This window comes from Phocoena phocoena, chromosome 18 (genome assembly GCF_963924675.1).
Source record: "Phocoena phocoena chromosome 18, mPhoPho1.1, whole genome shotgun sequence".
NCBI lineage: Eukaryota > Metazoa > Chordata > Mammalia > Artiodactyla > Phocoenidae > Phocoena > Phocoena phocoena.
In genome coordinates this window covers 25,270,017-25,284,351 of record NC_089236.1, presented here as the reverse complement: position 1 = coordinate 25,284,351, position 14,335 = coordinate 25,270,017, and the positions used below count along the sequence as shown (strand labels likewise).

Sequence of the window (14,335 nt, the reverse complement as noted above, 5' to 3'; positions counted from 1 at the left end):
CTTCCAATGCAGGGGCATGGGTTCAGTCTCTGGTTAGGGAACTAAGATCCCACATGCCACATGGCCAAAAAGTAAATAAATAAAGGAAAAAACATACATACAATTAAGTGTGAACGTTAAAAAATACATATATGGAGTAGTGGCCAGAGGTCATTAGATCATGAGAGGAAGAATGGAAGAGAACTATATAGAGAACTATATAGAAGGTGGTATGAGCCTCAGAGGAGGAGGCATGTATTGCATGACCTCACTTTAAAAATGTTGTGGCCTGGAAGCAGTCAGGTTGGCTAAGAGAAAGCTGATGCTGTCTCCTACTTCTGTGATATCAGCAGCATAAGGGAATGAGTTAACATCCATTCAAAGAATTGCAAACAAAACAGTGTTCCAGGACTGCCACCCATGGTTGTGCAAGTTTACGAAGAGGCTGAAATCTAATGCATGGTCCACATGCTAAACCGGGCCACAGGGCTTTGTTATCCCAGATGATAAAAGCACCAGCCCTCTCCAGGGGCTCCTTGGGAGGTATTTCTACCTCAGGGGTGTGTCTTTTTCCAATTTCACATCATTACCAGTTGTACAGGCCAGTGAGGTTTTGGCAGTGTCCTCAACATGAAGATGGATTTCAGTTAACACTAATTTGTTGAGGGAGTTCTTTAAATAGATAATGGGTATAGAAGGGTCCAGTGACATGGCATTAAATTCAAAAGGGGCACAGTATAAAGGGAGGTCTGTTGGACATGTAAGTAAGGAGAGAAGCAGTAAAGTGTAGAAGAGAGGATAAAAAGGCCAGTGTATGTCTCTGAGGGGGGTAGAACATTAATAGGATCGTGTTATATTATTTTAGAAAACAGCCTTGGCCATGATGTGTTAGCATTTTAGACTTAATGAAAAACCTAATCAAGCATTAAAGGAGTTCTTTTATGTACGTTTGTTGTATTACATGCAAATTTGAACTACTGAGTTAATGTATTATTTATAAATCAATACCAAGACTACGTTAAAGAAATTTTTGGTCCTGGCAGTTTTGCTTGAAGTTTGTTATTTCTTAACTTTGACATTTCAGGAAAAAAATAAAAATAGTGATAAAGGAACTGAACCGGAAACACAGAAAGAAAAAAATACCCAAGGGAAGAATTCATCAGGTCCAAGTGAAGAAAAACCCAAAGCTCATAAAAAATCAAACCCATATGGAGAATGGCAAGAAATTAAACAAGAGGTTGGATCCCAGTAAGTACCTGAAACTTAATGCCACTGTTATTACAGGTATTTTACGTCCCATTACTTCCATAAATTGCAGTACCTAATTTCAGGAATAAGGTGCTCATTAAAAGTGTAGCTCATTTCCTTTATTTCTAGAATGGTTTTGTTTTTTCTAATTAAATATTTTAAAATGTAAGCTAAGGTTTATTTTTTTAAAGTAAACTAATGATTGTTTTAATTCTTACTAAGACATGACATTTCTATTGACCGCACATTCCCACACTAACATACCATACACACACGTGCATTCTCAACTCAACCATCGTTATTCTATCAGAGAAACAAATACCTGCATATTCAGTACATGCTTCATGGGATCTATCTAAAGGCAAGAAAAAAGCTCTTGTTTTGTTACTGTATTGAAAATGGCTTGTGACACTTAGCTAAGTTATTAAGTTTTTATTCAAAAAATGGCAGTTTTATCAACTAAACAAGATCATGGTAAAGATGATACCTGGTTTACATTTACATACATATCAATAGCTGATATGTTTTCATATCAGCTGTTGTCTTAGGATCATTTACACAATGAAAGGAAAATGTCACCCCCAGCTTCACACATTGGTGTTTCTTAAATGCTTAAAAAATATCTTCAGGTGGGAAAAAAGTATTTATATGAATTAAGCAGTTTTTCTCCAAACATTAATGCTTTGAAATGGTAATGTAATATAACTGTTCCATGCATACTTTTAAAGTGAAATTATTCATTGTTAAAACTGTACTTTAGGGGACTTCCTTGGCCGTTCAGTGGTTAGGACTCTGCTTCCACTGCTGGGGGCCTGGGTTTGATCCCTGGTCGAGGAACTAAGATCCCGCGTACTGTGCAGGCAGCCAAAAAAAACAAACCAAAAAACTGTACTTTAATGAAAAGGTCATGTTTTTTCAGAAGACGGAGTAATACAAGTTTTGGACAGCTTTATATACTGTTCTAATAAGAATTGATTCATTAATGATATTGTACCATAATATAGCTTTGAACTATTAAAATGTTTTTATTAAATATTCAGCTCTTATTTTACTTAATGAAATATTAGGAAATGTGTATTTAATGCTACATAGTGCCAGGGACTGTAAGTATATTGACTGTATATGTTGAAGTTGCAGAAATAATAGACTGCATTGATTACTTCAGCCCCTAAGTGATTTCCTAAGTGACTTACAATAGGAGGATGGCCTTCCTATACCAGTATCTCCTGTACTTCAAAGTTGAGATTTCTTAAAATTTGAGTATTTTGTTTTCCATGTGATAAGTTTACTGTAAAGCCATTATTCTTAACAGCAGCCAGTTTAATATGTGATGGATTGTGTCTGACTTCCTGAGTAGATTTACTGGTGAGGTTGAAACATTTTTTTCATATACCTGTATTTATCAGTGTTGTGTATTTACTCTTCTGTGAATTGTCTGTTCATAGTCTTTGCATATTTTTCTATTGAAGTATTAGTCTTTCCTTACTTGCATAAGATCCTTAAGTAGTACAGACGCTAACCATTTATTAGTAGTAGTTATGGTGGATTTTCCACATTTGTAGTTTGACTTTTAATTGTGCTTATAATGGTTTTAGATGTGTAGAACTTTGTAATGTTTAGTCTGATTTCTTTTCCTTTGTGATCTGTTTTATTGATACTACCCTTTTTCATCCAAAAGTCAAGTTTATACTTGTATCTCCTCCTGGTTTGTGTGATCTTACTTCTTTTTTATGTAATTATTATTTTTTTAAAATTTATTTATTTATTTTTGGCTGCGTCGGGTCTTCGTTGCTGCACACAGTCTTCTCATTGCTGTGGCTTCTCTTGCTGCAGAGCACAGACTCTAGGCACACAGGCTTCAGTAGTTGTGGCGCTCGGGCTCAGTAGTTGTGGCTTGCAGGCTCTAGAGCACAGGCTCAGTAGTTGTGGTGCACAGGCTTAGTTGCTCCACAGCATGTGGGATCTTCCCTGACCAGGGATCGAACCCGTGTCCCCTGCATTGGCAGGCGGATTCTTAACCACTGTGTCACCAGGGAAGCCCACATTTTTATGTAATTATTTAATCCATCTTTAATAATTTTGATACATTGTATGAGATGAGATTTTTTTAATTAATTAATTAATTTATTATTTTTTTTTAATTTTTTTGCAGTATGCAGGCCTCTCACTGTTGTGGCCTCTCCTGTTGCGGAGCACAGGCTCCGGACGCACAGGCTCAGTGGCCATGGCTCATGGGCCTAGCCGCTCCGTGGGATGTGGGATCTTCCCTGACCAGGGATCGAACCCGTGTCCCTTGCATTGGCAGGCAGATTCTTAACCACTGTGTCACCAGGGAAGCCCACATTTTTATGTAATTATTTAATCCATCTTTTATGTAGTTATTTAATCCATCTTTAATAATTTTGATACATTGTATGAGATGAGATTTTTTAAAAATATTTATTTATTCTTTGGCTGCATCAGGTCTCAGTTGTGGCTCACAGGCTCTTCATTGCAGTGCGTGGGCTTTTCTCTAGTTGTGGCGTGCGGGCTTTTCCCTAGTTGTGGCACGTGGGCTCCAGAGCATGTGGGCTTAGTAGTCGTGGCACACAGGCTCAGCAGTTGTGGCAAGTGGGCTTAGTTGCACCTCAACATGTGGGATCTTAGTTCCCTGATTAGGGGTCGAACCGGTGTCCCATGCATTGTAAGACGGATTCTCAACCACTGGACCACCAGGGAAATCCCAAGATGAGATTGTAAAATAATTTTTTATCTTACCTGGTAAACCGATTTTGCCAGTACCATTCTTCCCCATTTTTAAGTGGCATTTTTTTTAAATCTTGTGTTTAATTCTTAAATTTATCCGTTTGTTTCTGGCTACCTATTCTGTTCCATTGGTCCATCTATCTTTGTGACAGTACCATAAAGCCTTAATTATGATTTAACTATATCCTTTTATATGGTATGTTCTGATATCTGGTGGTGTATCCCTGTATTTTTTTTTCCAAATTTTCTTAAGTAGTCTCTTCCCATTTTTTCCATGTTAATTAAATCATTTGCAAGTGTTCAACAATTATACTTGTTGAATTTGGCAAAAATTGATGTGTTTTCAGTATTTCATAGTTTCATCAAAAAATGTTGTACATGCCTCTTTTTACTCAAGTCATTTTGTACTGTAAGTCTCATGCTTGCATTTCTTGAATGTAAGCTAAGTAGCCACCTAGTCTACTTGATTCATTTCTGTAACCCTAGGACTAAATACAGTGACTGGCACATAATAGGTGCTTAGTACATGTTTATTAAGTACCTGAATAAATTTTTATATATTTTGCTATTTTTAATTGCAGATTTAGTCCATTTTTTCCATTATTTTGTAAACCAGTAATTATGGTGTGAAAAAGCCTATGTGTCCAATTATGTTGCTGATTATTATTTTTAAGACTTACTCTTTTTTTTTTTTTTTTTTTTTTTTTTGCGGTACGCGGGCCTCTCACTGTTGCGGAGCACAGGCTCCGGACGCGCAAGCTCAGCCGCTGCGCGGCATGTGGGATCTTCCCAGACCGGGGCACGAACCCGTGTCCCCTGCATCAGCAGGCAGGCTCTCAACCACTGCGCCACCAGGGAAGCCCAAGACTTACTCTTTTGAGTCTTGGGTTTTCCATGTAGGAACTTGTCTGCAAATATTTTTTATTTTTTTCTGTTGATACTACTCCCTATTTATTTCATGTCGTATTTATTTTACTTACATTTTTAAGCCCACTGTTATATAATAATAAGGGGAGTGGGCATTTCTACACATCTGTTTTGTTGCTGATATCAATAGAAATGTCTCTAAAATTTATATTGAGGATTATATTGACCATTGGCTTAAGATAGGTAATCTTTATTATGTTAAGGAAGTGTGCTTTATTTCTGGATTGTTCAAGGATTATTATCAGAAATAGATTTTGGTGAATTTCAGTAGCCATAGCTCTGATGTGGAAAACTGATTGGGAAGTGGTGGTCTATGGTTTAGTTTTGTTTTTGTTTGTTAAATGTATGATAATTTTATGAGATTTTTGTATCTGACTTATGCTAAATAAAATGGATTAGGTAGCTTTCCATTTCTTTAATGTTCTAAAATGGTTAATAGTTTCCATGGGATTAGAAAGTTTTTTTTAAAAATCACTAGTAAAATCTTCTGGTCCTGGAGTTCTAGGGGGAGGTAAGTTTTGATAGCTTTTTTAGTCTCTTGGATACTATCTATGTGACATTAGGCAAGTTGCCTAATCTACATGAGCCTCAATTTCTTCATCTGTAAAATGGGATAATAATAGTTCCTGCCTAATTTCTAATTTATTGTGAGGAATAAATTAGAAAAAAACAAGTTAACACATTTATCACTGTGTTCATACTGGGTACCTAGAACACCCAAGCACTCAGTCACTGTTACATGCTGCAGCTGGTGTTAGGGGGGCAGGGGTAGGAAATAGCTTCAGCTAGTCAGTTTCTGTAATTCATATTTTCCCCTAAAATCTTGTGTTTCATCAAGGGCTTAAAATTTAAAACATATGGTAATACATTCCTGTATGTTTAAATTTTTCAATTTTTAAATCCTTTCACATTGTAAACTTTTTTATTCTTTTGGGATGATATTTGTTAAAGAATTTTTTTCCAGCTGTGTTAAGATACTATGATTTACATATAACATGTGTAAGTTTAAAGTGTGCATAGGAATTCCCTGGTGGTCCAGTGGTTAGGACTCCACACCCTCATTGCCGAGGGCCTGGGTTCAATCCCTGGTCGGGGAACTAAAATCCCACAAGCCGCATGGTGCAGCCAAAATAAATAAATAAGTAAAGTGTGCAGTGTGTTGATTTGATTGACATGTTGCAAAATGACTACCACAATAGTGTTAGCTAACACCTCCATGTCACACTTAATTACCATGTTTCTGTTTGGTTGGTTGGTTGGTTTTTTTGTGGTGAGGACATTTAAGATCTAGTCTCTTAGCAGTTTTGAGGTATGTAACACAGTATGATTACTATAATCACCATCCTATAAATTAGATTCCCCCAAATAGTCTTATAACTGGAAATTTGTACCTTTTGCTCAATCTCCCCATTTCCCCCATTCCTCAGACCTGGTAACCACCTCGGTACTCTTGTTTCTGTAAGTTTAGATTTCTTCGATTTCACATATAAATGATATCATATAGTATTTGTCTTTCTGTCTTATTTCACTTAACACAGTGCTGTCAAGGTCCCTCCATGTTGTCACAGATGGTAGATTTCCTTCTTTCTCATAGCTAAATAATATTACACTGTATGTATATACCACATCTTCTTTATCCATATCTTGGCTACTGTGAATAATGCTGTAGTGAACATGGGGGTGCAGGTATCTGTACAAGATCCTGTTTGTATATCCTTTGGATGTATATGCAGAGGTGGGAATCTTGGATCATATGGTAGTCCTGTTTTTAATATCAGGAACCTCCATACTGTTTTCCATAGTGTCTGTACCAATTTACATTTCTACCAACAGTGCTGAAGGTATCTCTTTTTCTCCACATCCTTACCAACACTTGTTATCTCTTGTCTTTTTAATACTAGCCATTCTAACAGGTATGAGGTGATATTGCAGTTTTCATTCACATTTCTCTGTCAATTAGTGATGTCAAGCATCTTTTCATGTACCTTTTGGCCATTTGTATGTCTTCTTCAGAAAATGTCTATTCATTTTCTCTGCCCATTTTTTAATTGGATTCTTTGGGGTTATTTTGTAATTGGGTTATGAGTTTTTCATATATTTTGAATGTTAACCCTTTAGCAAATATATGATTTGCAAATATTTTCTTCCATTCTGTACGTTTCCTTTTCATTTTGTTGATTATTTCTTCTGCTGCCCAGAGCTTTTAGTTTGATGTAGTCCCACTTGTTGATTTTTGTTTTTGTTGACCATGCTTTTGGTGTCATATCCAAAAAATCATTGCCAAGACGAGTGTCAGGTAGAGCTTTTTTTAAATGTTTTCTTCTGGCAGTTTTACAGTTTCATTTCTTATGTTTAAGTCTTTAATAAACTTTGGGTCAATTTCTGTGAGTGATGTAAGATAGGGGTCCAGTGTCATTCTTCTGCATGTGGTTACCCAATTTTTCCAACACCAGTCATTGAAGAGAATATATATTCCCTATTGAATAGGCTTGGCTCCTTTGTCAAATGTTAGTTGACCCTACATGTGAGCATTTATTTCTGGGCTCTCAATTCTTTTCCATTGGTCTATGTTTCTGTTTTTATGAGAGTATCATACTGTTTTGATTACTAAAGATTTGTAGTATAGTTTGAAATCAGGAAGTGTGATGCCTACAGCTTTGGTCTTCTTTCTCAGGATTGCTTTGACTGTTTGGGGTCTTTTGTGGTTCCTATAAAAATTATAGGATTGTTTTTCTATTTCTGTGAAAAATACCATTGGAATTTTGATCAGGATTGCATTGAATCTACAGATGGCTTTGAGTAGTATGGACATTACAACAATATTAATTGATCTGATCCATAAACACAGGATATCTTTATTTGTCTGTGTCTTCAATTTCCTTCAGTGTCTTGTAGTTATCAGTATACAGACCTTTCACCACCTCAGTTAAATTTATCAGTTTTATCATTTATGATGCATTGTGAATGGGATTGTTTTCTTTTTTCTTTTTCAAATGTTTTGTTGCTAGTGTATGCAAATGCAACTGATTTCTGTATTTTGATTTTGGTTTTGTTTTTGGCCACTCTGTGCAGCTTGCAGGATCTTAACTCCCTGATCTGGGATCGAACCCGTGCCACCTGCAGTGGAAGCGCAGAGTCTTAACCACTGGACTTCCAGGGAATTTCCTGTATTTTGATTTTGTATCCTGCAAATTTACTGAATTTATTGAGTAGTTCTAACAGTTTGCTGGAGGAGGAGGGGGGCATGGGGAGTCTTTAGGGTTTTCTATATATAAGATCATCTTATCTACAAAGAGAGATAATTTTACTTCCTTTCCAATTTGGATGCCTTTCTTTTTTCTTGCCTGATTGATCTGGCTAGGACTTCCAATACTATGTTGAATAGGAGTGGCAAGAATGGGCACCCTTGTCCTGTTTGCAATCACAGAGAGAAAGCTTTCAGTCTTTCACCATTGAGTATGATATTGGCTGTAGATTTGTCATACATGGTCTTTGTGATGTTATGTTCCTTCTATTCCCAATTGGTTGAGTATTTTTATCATGAAATGATGTTGTATTTTGTCAAATGTGTTTTCTGCATCTGTTGAGATGATCATAAGATTTTTATCTTTCAGTTTCAATCAATATCAATTGATTTGCAAATGTTGAACCATCTGTCCTTACATCTCAGGGATAAATCTCACTTGATCATGGTGTATGATCCTTTTAATGTGCTGTTCAATTCAGTTTGCTAATATTTTGTTGAGAATTTTTGCATCTATATTTATCGAGGATATTGGTCTATAGTTTTCTTTCCTTGTAGTGTCCTTATCTGGCTTGGGTATCAGGGTAATGCCAACCTCCTGTAATGAGTTTGGGAATATTCTCTTCTGTTTTTTGGAAGAGTTTGAGGAGGATTGATGTTAATTATTCTTTAAATGTTTTATAGAATTCTCCAATGAAACCATCTGGTCCTGGCCTTTTTTGTGTTGGGAGGTTTTTAATTATTGGTTCAGTATCCTTCCTTGTCACTGATCTGTTCAGATTTTATGTTTATCACAATTCATTTGGTAGGTTGTATGTTTCTAGGAATGTATCCATTTCTTCTAGGTTATCCAATTTGTTGATGTATAATTCTTCACAGTAGTCTCTTTCAATCCTTTTTATTTCTGTGGTATCAGTTTAATGTCTCCTCTTTCTTTTCTGATTTTGAGTCTTCTCTTTTTTTCTTAGTCTAGGTAAAAGTTTGTCAAATTTGTTTTTCTTTTCAATAAACCAGCTTTTAGGTTTCTTATCTTTCCTATTCTTCTGGTCTCTATTTCATTTATTTCTGCTCTGATCTTTGTTATTTCCCTCCTTCTGCTACTTTGGGCTTAGTTTGTTCTTTTTCGAATTCCTTGAGGTGTAAAGTTAGGTTGTTTTTTTTTAGATCTCTTTCTTAATGTAGGCATTTATCAGTATAAACTTTCCTCTTCGAATTGCTTTTGCAGCATCCTATAGGATTTGGTATATTGTGTTTCCATTTTCATTTGTTTGAAGATATTTTTTGAGTTCCTTTGATTTCTTTTTTGTCCCATTAACTGTTCAGGAGTGTGTTAACTTCCATATATTTGTGAATTTTCCATCTTTCCTCCTGTTATTGATTTCTGGTTTTTTAACCATTTGGGTCAGAAAAAATACCTGGTATGATTTCAGTCTTATTAAATTTGCCAAGATTTATTTTGTGACCTATTATGTGATCTGACCTGGAGAATGTTCTGTGTGTGCTTGAAAAGAATGTGTATTCTGCTGCTGTTGGACGGAATGTTCTCTATATGTCTGTAAGGTCCATTTGGTTTAAAGTATTGTTCAAGTCCAATGTTTCCTTGTTGATTTTCTCTCTGGATGATCTATCCATTGTTGAAAGTGGTTTATTTAAGGCTTCTGCTGTTACTGTGTTGTTGTCTATTTCTCCCTTCATACCTGTTAGTTTTTGCTTAATATATTCCAGTGTTGGGCACATATATATTTAAGGTTGTTATATCTTCTTGATGAATTGACCCCCTTATCATTATATAATGACTTTCTTTGTCTCTTGTTACCATTTTAGGCTTAAAGTTTATTTTGTCTGATATAAATATAGTTACCCCTGCCCTCTTTTGGTTTCTGTTTGCATGGAATATCCTTTTCCATTCCTTAACTTTGAGCTTACGTGTGTCTTTAAATCTGAACTGAGCCTCTAGTAGGCAGCATATAGTTGGTTCTTGTGTTTTTATCCATCCACCACTCTGTACCTTTTGATTGGAGAATTAAATCTGTTTACATTTAGATTAATATATGTAAGGACTCACTAACGCCATCTTATTGGTTTGGGGCAGTTTTGTAGTTCCCTTTTTCCTTTTTTTCTCTCTCCTTTTTGAATTGATGAGTTTCCATAGTGGTGTGCTTTTATTTCCTTCTCTTTATCTTTTGTGAGTCTATTTTAGGTTTTTGCTTTGTAATTACCATGCTGCTTATATGAAAGATCATATATATATGACAGTCTGTTTTACGCTAATAACAACTTTGGTTGAATACAAAAAGTACCTTTTCACTTGCCACCCCATTAATGTTTTATTGAAGCGTAGTTGATTTACAGTATTACTTTGATGTCACAATTTACATCTTTATATATTGTGTATACATTAACAAATTGTTTTAGCTATAGCTATTTTTAATACCTTTGTCTTCTAACCTTTATACTAGAGTTAAGTAGTTAACAGGACACCATATTATATTATTAAACTGTTTTGTATCTGACTCTGTGCTTACCTTTACCATTGTTTTGTGTGTTTTCATGTTGGTAATTAGCAACCTTTCAGCATTTCTTATAAGGCACTTTTAGTGATGATGAATACCCTCAGTGGGTTTTTTTATTTTTGGGGGGAAAGTCTTTATCTCACCTTCATTTCTGAAGGACAGTTTAGTTTGGTAAAGTATTCTTGGTTAGCTTTTTTTCTTTCTTTCTTTCAGCACTTTGAATATATCATCCTGGTCTCCACTGAAATATCTGCTGATAGCCTTATGAAATTCCTTTGTATGAGAGAAATTCTTTTTTCTTGCTGCTTTTAAAATTCTTTGATTTTAGACAGGTTTAGTAAAATGTGTCTTGGAAAAGATCTTTTTGGATTGAAATTTTGAGGTGACCTACTAACTTCAACTTGGACCCATAAATCTCTCCCCACATTTTGCAAGTTTTCAGCCATTGTTTCTTTTTTTTCTTTTTTGGCCACACCATGTGGCTTCCCCGATCAGGTATTGAACCTGTGCCCTCGGTAGTGAAAGCACAGAGTCCTAACCACTGATGCACCAGGGAATTCCCTCAGCCATTATTTCTTTAAATAATCTTTCTGCCCCTTTTTCCATCTCTTCGTCTTCTGAGACTCCAAGGATGCATACATTATTTCTCTTGATTGTGTCCCAAAAGTCCCATAGGGTTTCTTCATCCTTTTCACTCTTTTTTTTCTCCTCTGACTACAGAATTTCAAATGATCTGTCTTCAAACTCACTGATTCTTCTGCTTGGTCTCGTCTGCTGTTGAAGCTCTCTATTGAATGCTACAGTTCAGTCATTGTACTATTCAGCTCCAAAATTTGCTTGGTTCTTTTTTATGTTTTTTATCTCTCTTGAATTTCTCGTTTTGTTCTTCTGTTGTTTTCCTGATATCATTAAATTGTTTGCCTGTATTCTCTTATAGTTCTCAGTGCATCTGTAGAACAGTTTTTTTGAATTCTTTGTTGGATGGTTCCTGGTCTCAATTTCTTTGGGCTAGTTACTGGAAGTTTACTGTATTCCTTTGGTAGAGGCATTTTTCCCTGATTCTTGGTGAACCTAGCAGCCTTGTGTAGGTGTCTACACATTTGAAAAACGAATAACCTCTTGTAGACTTTATAGACTAATGTCACTATGGGAAAACTTCCACCTGCAGGTGGGGCACACTGGAGCAGGTCTGGTGGTACCGGCCGCCAAGGGGGCATGTGGCAGCAGTGGGTCTGGGGGGTTGTCATCACTTTAGCTCAGGTCACTAGAATCCAACAACTGCGTGGTTCTTGGCAAACACTGCAAGGGTTCCACAGTGGCTGCAAGGGCTGTTGGGGTCCTCAGCAGCACTTCCAGGTCCAGCAGCCGGAGACCAGGCCAGGCAGTGGTGGTGGCCGGCTCTGGTGGTGAACGTGCACTCGGCTGCGGGGCCAGCTACAGATGCCTGTGTATGTAGTGGTCAGGGCCAGTTGCAGACACACAGTAGTAGGGGCCAGGCAGGCAGCAAAGGGCCAGAGTCAACTACGCGTTCACGGACAGCTTCAGGGACCCTGGCTGTCGGGGTGCTTTCCCATGGCTGCACAATCTCCCCCTGAGGGTAAGCACTGCAGTAGAGGCTGGTGATGGGTGTCAGGGCAGCACCACGCACGTGCAGGGTTGGTGGGGCTAGCCCCAAGCATGCAAATGGCAGTGGGGTCAGCCATGGGAGTCTAGGCTGCCATCTCGCACAGAGGCCTGAGCTGACTGCAGTGTGGTTCCCGGGCTCTGGCAGTGGCAAGGGCAAAGGGACTGAGGCAGCTGACATAAGTGAAAGCTAATAGCTGTGCAGCACACCACCTGGTGAAATCTGCAGGGCGTCTGAAGCAGCTGTGGTGCCTGTTCTTGCTTCAGTGGCAAAAGCTGCTTTGTTTGCCTGTAGAGCAGATCACTGTGAACTGCAGTCACTCCCACTGCATGGCTGTTCTTGGTAGTCCCTGATTTTTTTCCTTGTTCCTAGCAGTCTCTATAGGTCTCACCTTCGCCATTGTGGGTGGAGTGAAACCGAAGTAGGACCTTCCTGCAGTGGCCCGAAAGGCTGCATCAGCTGGTCACCCACCCACTATTCTTTTCATGTTGAGGGGAACTGTTTCCAACTGGGAGGTTTCCTCTTGTCTCTGAGCGGTGTCAGCTCCGGGGATGGGATGATGCGGGCAAAGTGAAGTTGTCTTTCTTATCTTTTTTTGCAATTATTCTCATGGTATTTTGTTCCACTGTGTTGCTTAAATTTCTTAAATGGACTCCAGAGCTCTCCTAGAGCTGTTTTTCTTCATGGGTAGCTATCTAATTGTTGATCATTTTGTGGGAATGAAGACTGGGGTCTCCACTAAAGGCTCTTTAAATTTCTTTTTTCTTAATGAATCGGCTCTTATTTTTAACTATGTATTTTATTACATATCCATTTATTAATGGATTTTCTGTTTCTTCATTTCTACTTTTGTAATTTTCTTCCCCTGACTTTTCTTAAGTTTCTTTGTGTTTGTTCTTTCTTCAGATGAACACTTAAGACTATTGACAGGAGGTAAGGAAGGGGTCTGTTCTTATTTCTTAATGAAAATAGTCAAAGCTGTATTGTCTCTGAATATAATTCTGTCCATATATCACATAAACTTTGGGTGATGATTCCTTGATTTCATTGTTTTTGGAACAATTTAATATTGTGTTTTTGCTTACTCTTTTTTGACTTGGTGGTTTTCCAAAAGGACTTATTTTTCAATCTCTACATAGGTGGAAGTTTTTGGGGGTTTTTTCCACCTTTATTACATTGTGTTCAGGTATTATAACCTTTACAGTTTTTACATTTTGAATTTGGAAATGACCGTGGTTTTGAGGAAGTGTTTATGTAATTATTTTTTGTAACTGTTCTAAAGTTATTTGAAAAGAAGGTGTATTCTCTGTAAGATATTTTATTTGCAGACTCTTTTCTTTCAAATACAAACCTCTTTTCCTCTGATTATGTCACACAGGTGTATATCCTACTTCACTGCCACTTCTGTTAGCTTCCACTTAGGAATTCCCTAGGACCATGATTTCAAAAATGGACTCTTTTTCTATTTTATCTCTCTCGTAATCCCACTTAAGAAGTAATACTATGACTTGATCCCTTTATCAAAATACAACACAAAACACGAAGATTGTGAAATTAAATGAGTCTCTCATAGATTTTCTTGGACAGAGATTCGAACCCTACTGTTCTTCATTACTCAAAATCTTTCTCTGCTTGGCTAATGGAATTTCTTAGTTTCACCCAGAAGCAGAGTGGTCTAGGGGGAAGAATATAGGTTTTAGATCAACACAGGCCTGGGTTTTAATCCAAGTAATATTACTACCGTAACAGTTTAGTTGACCAAGTTATTTAACTTCTCTCTAAGCCTCAGTTTCCACTCCTGTAAAAACATAAAAATACAAAGCCAAGAATGAATACCCCATCAACTTCAGGGGCTGCTAGCCTTCCTGGAAAGCACCATTGTTGGCAATCTAAGGGAAGATAGGGAAGTAGGAAAAGCAAACAAAAATGGCATTTAACATATATTTTTAATACAATAAAGTTTGGAAGGCGTCTCTATTCAAAACAAATCAAATTTAGGACCTGTTCCAGTGAGAATTCCTATTTCTTGCATCCCCTCATCAGATTTTGAGGAAA

The 14,335-nt window shown here is 37.1% G+C and overlaps 1 protein-coding gene across 1 annotated transcript in view; it reads left to right on the top strand.

Moving 5' to 3' along the window:
* The window catches only part of WBP4 (WW domain binding protein 4), a 30,944-nt gene that overhangs the window by 14,157 nt on the left and 2,452 nt on the right, over positions 1 to 14,335 (top strand). The window contains exon 9 of the mRNA XM_065896231.1: positions 1,064 to 1,227. Within this exon, the coding sequence (XP_065752303.1) occupies positions 1,064 to 1,227 (164 nt within the window). The remainder of the gene's footprint in view (positions 1 to 1,063; positions 1,228 to 14,335) is intronic.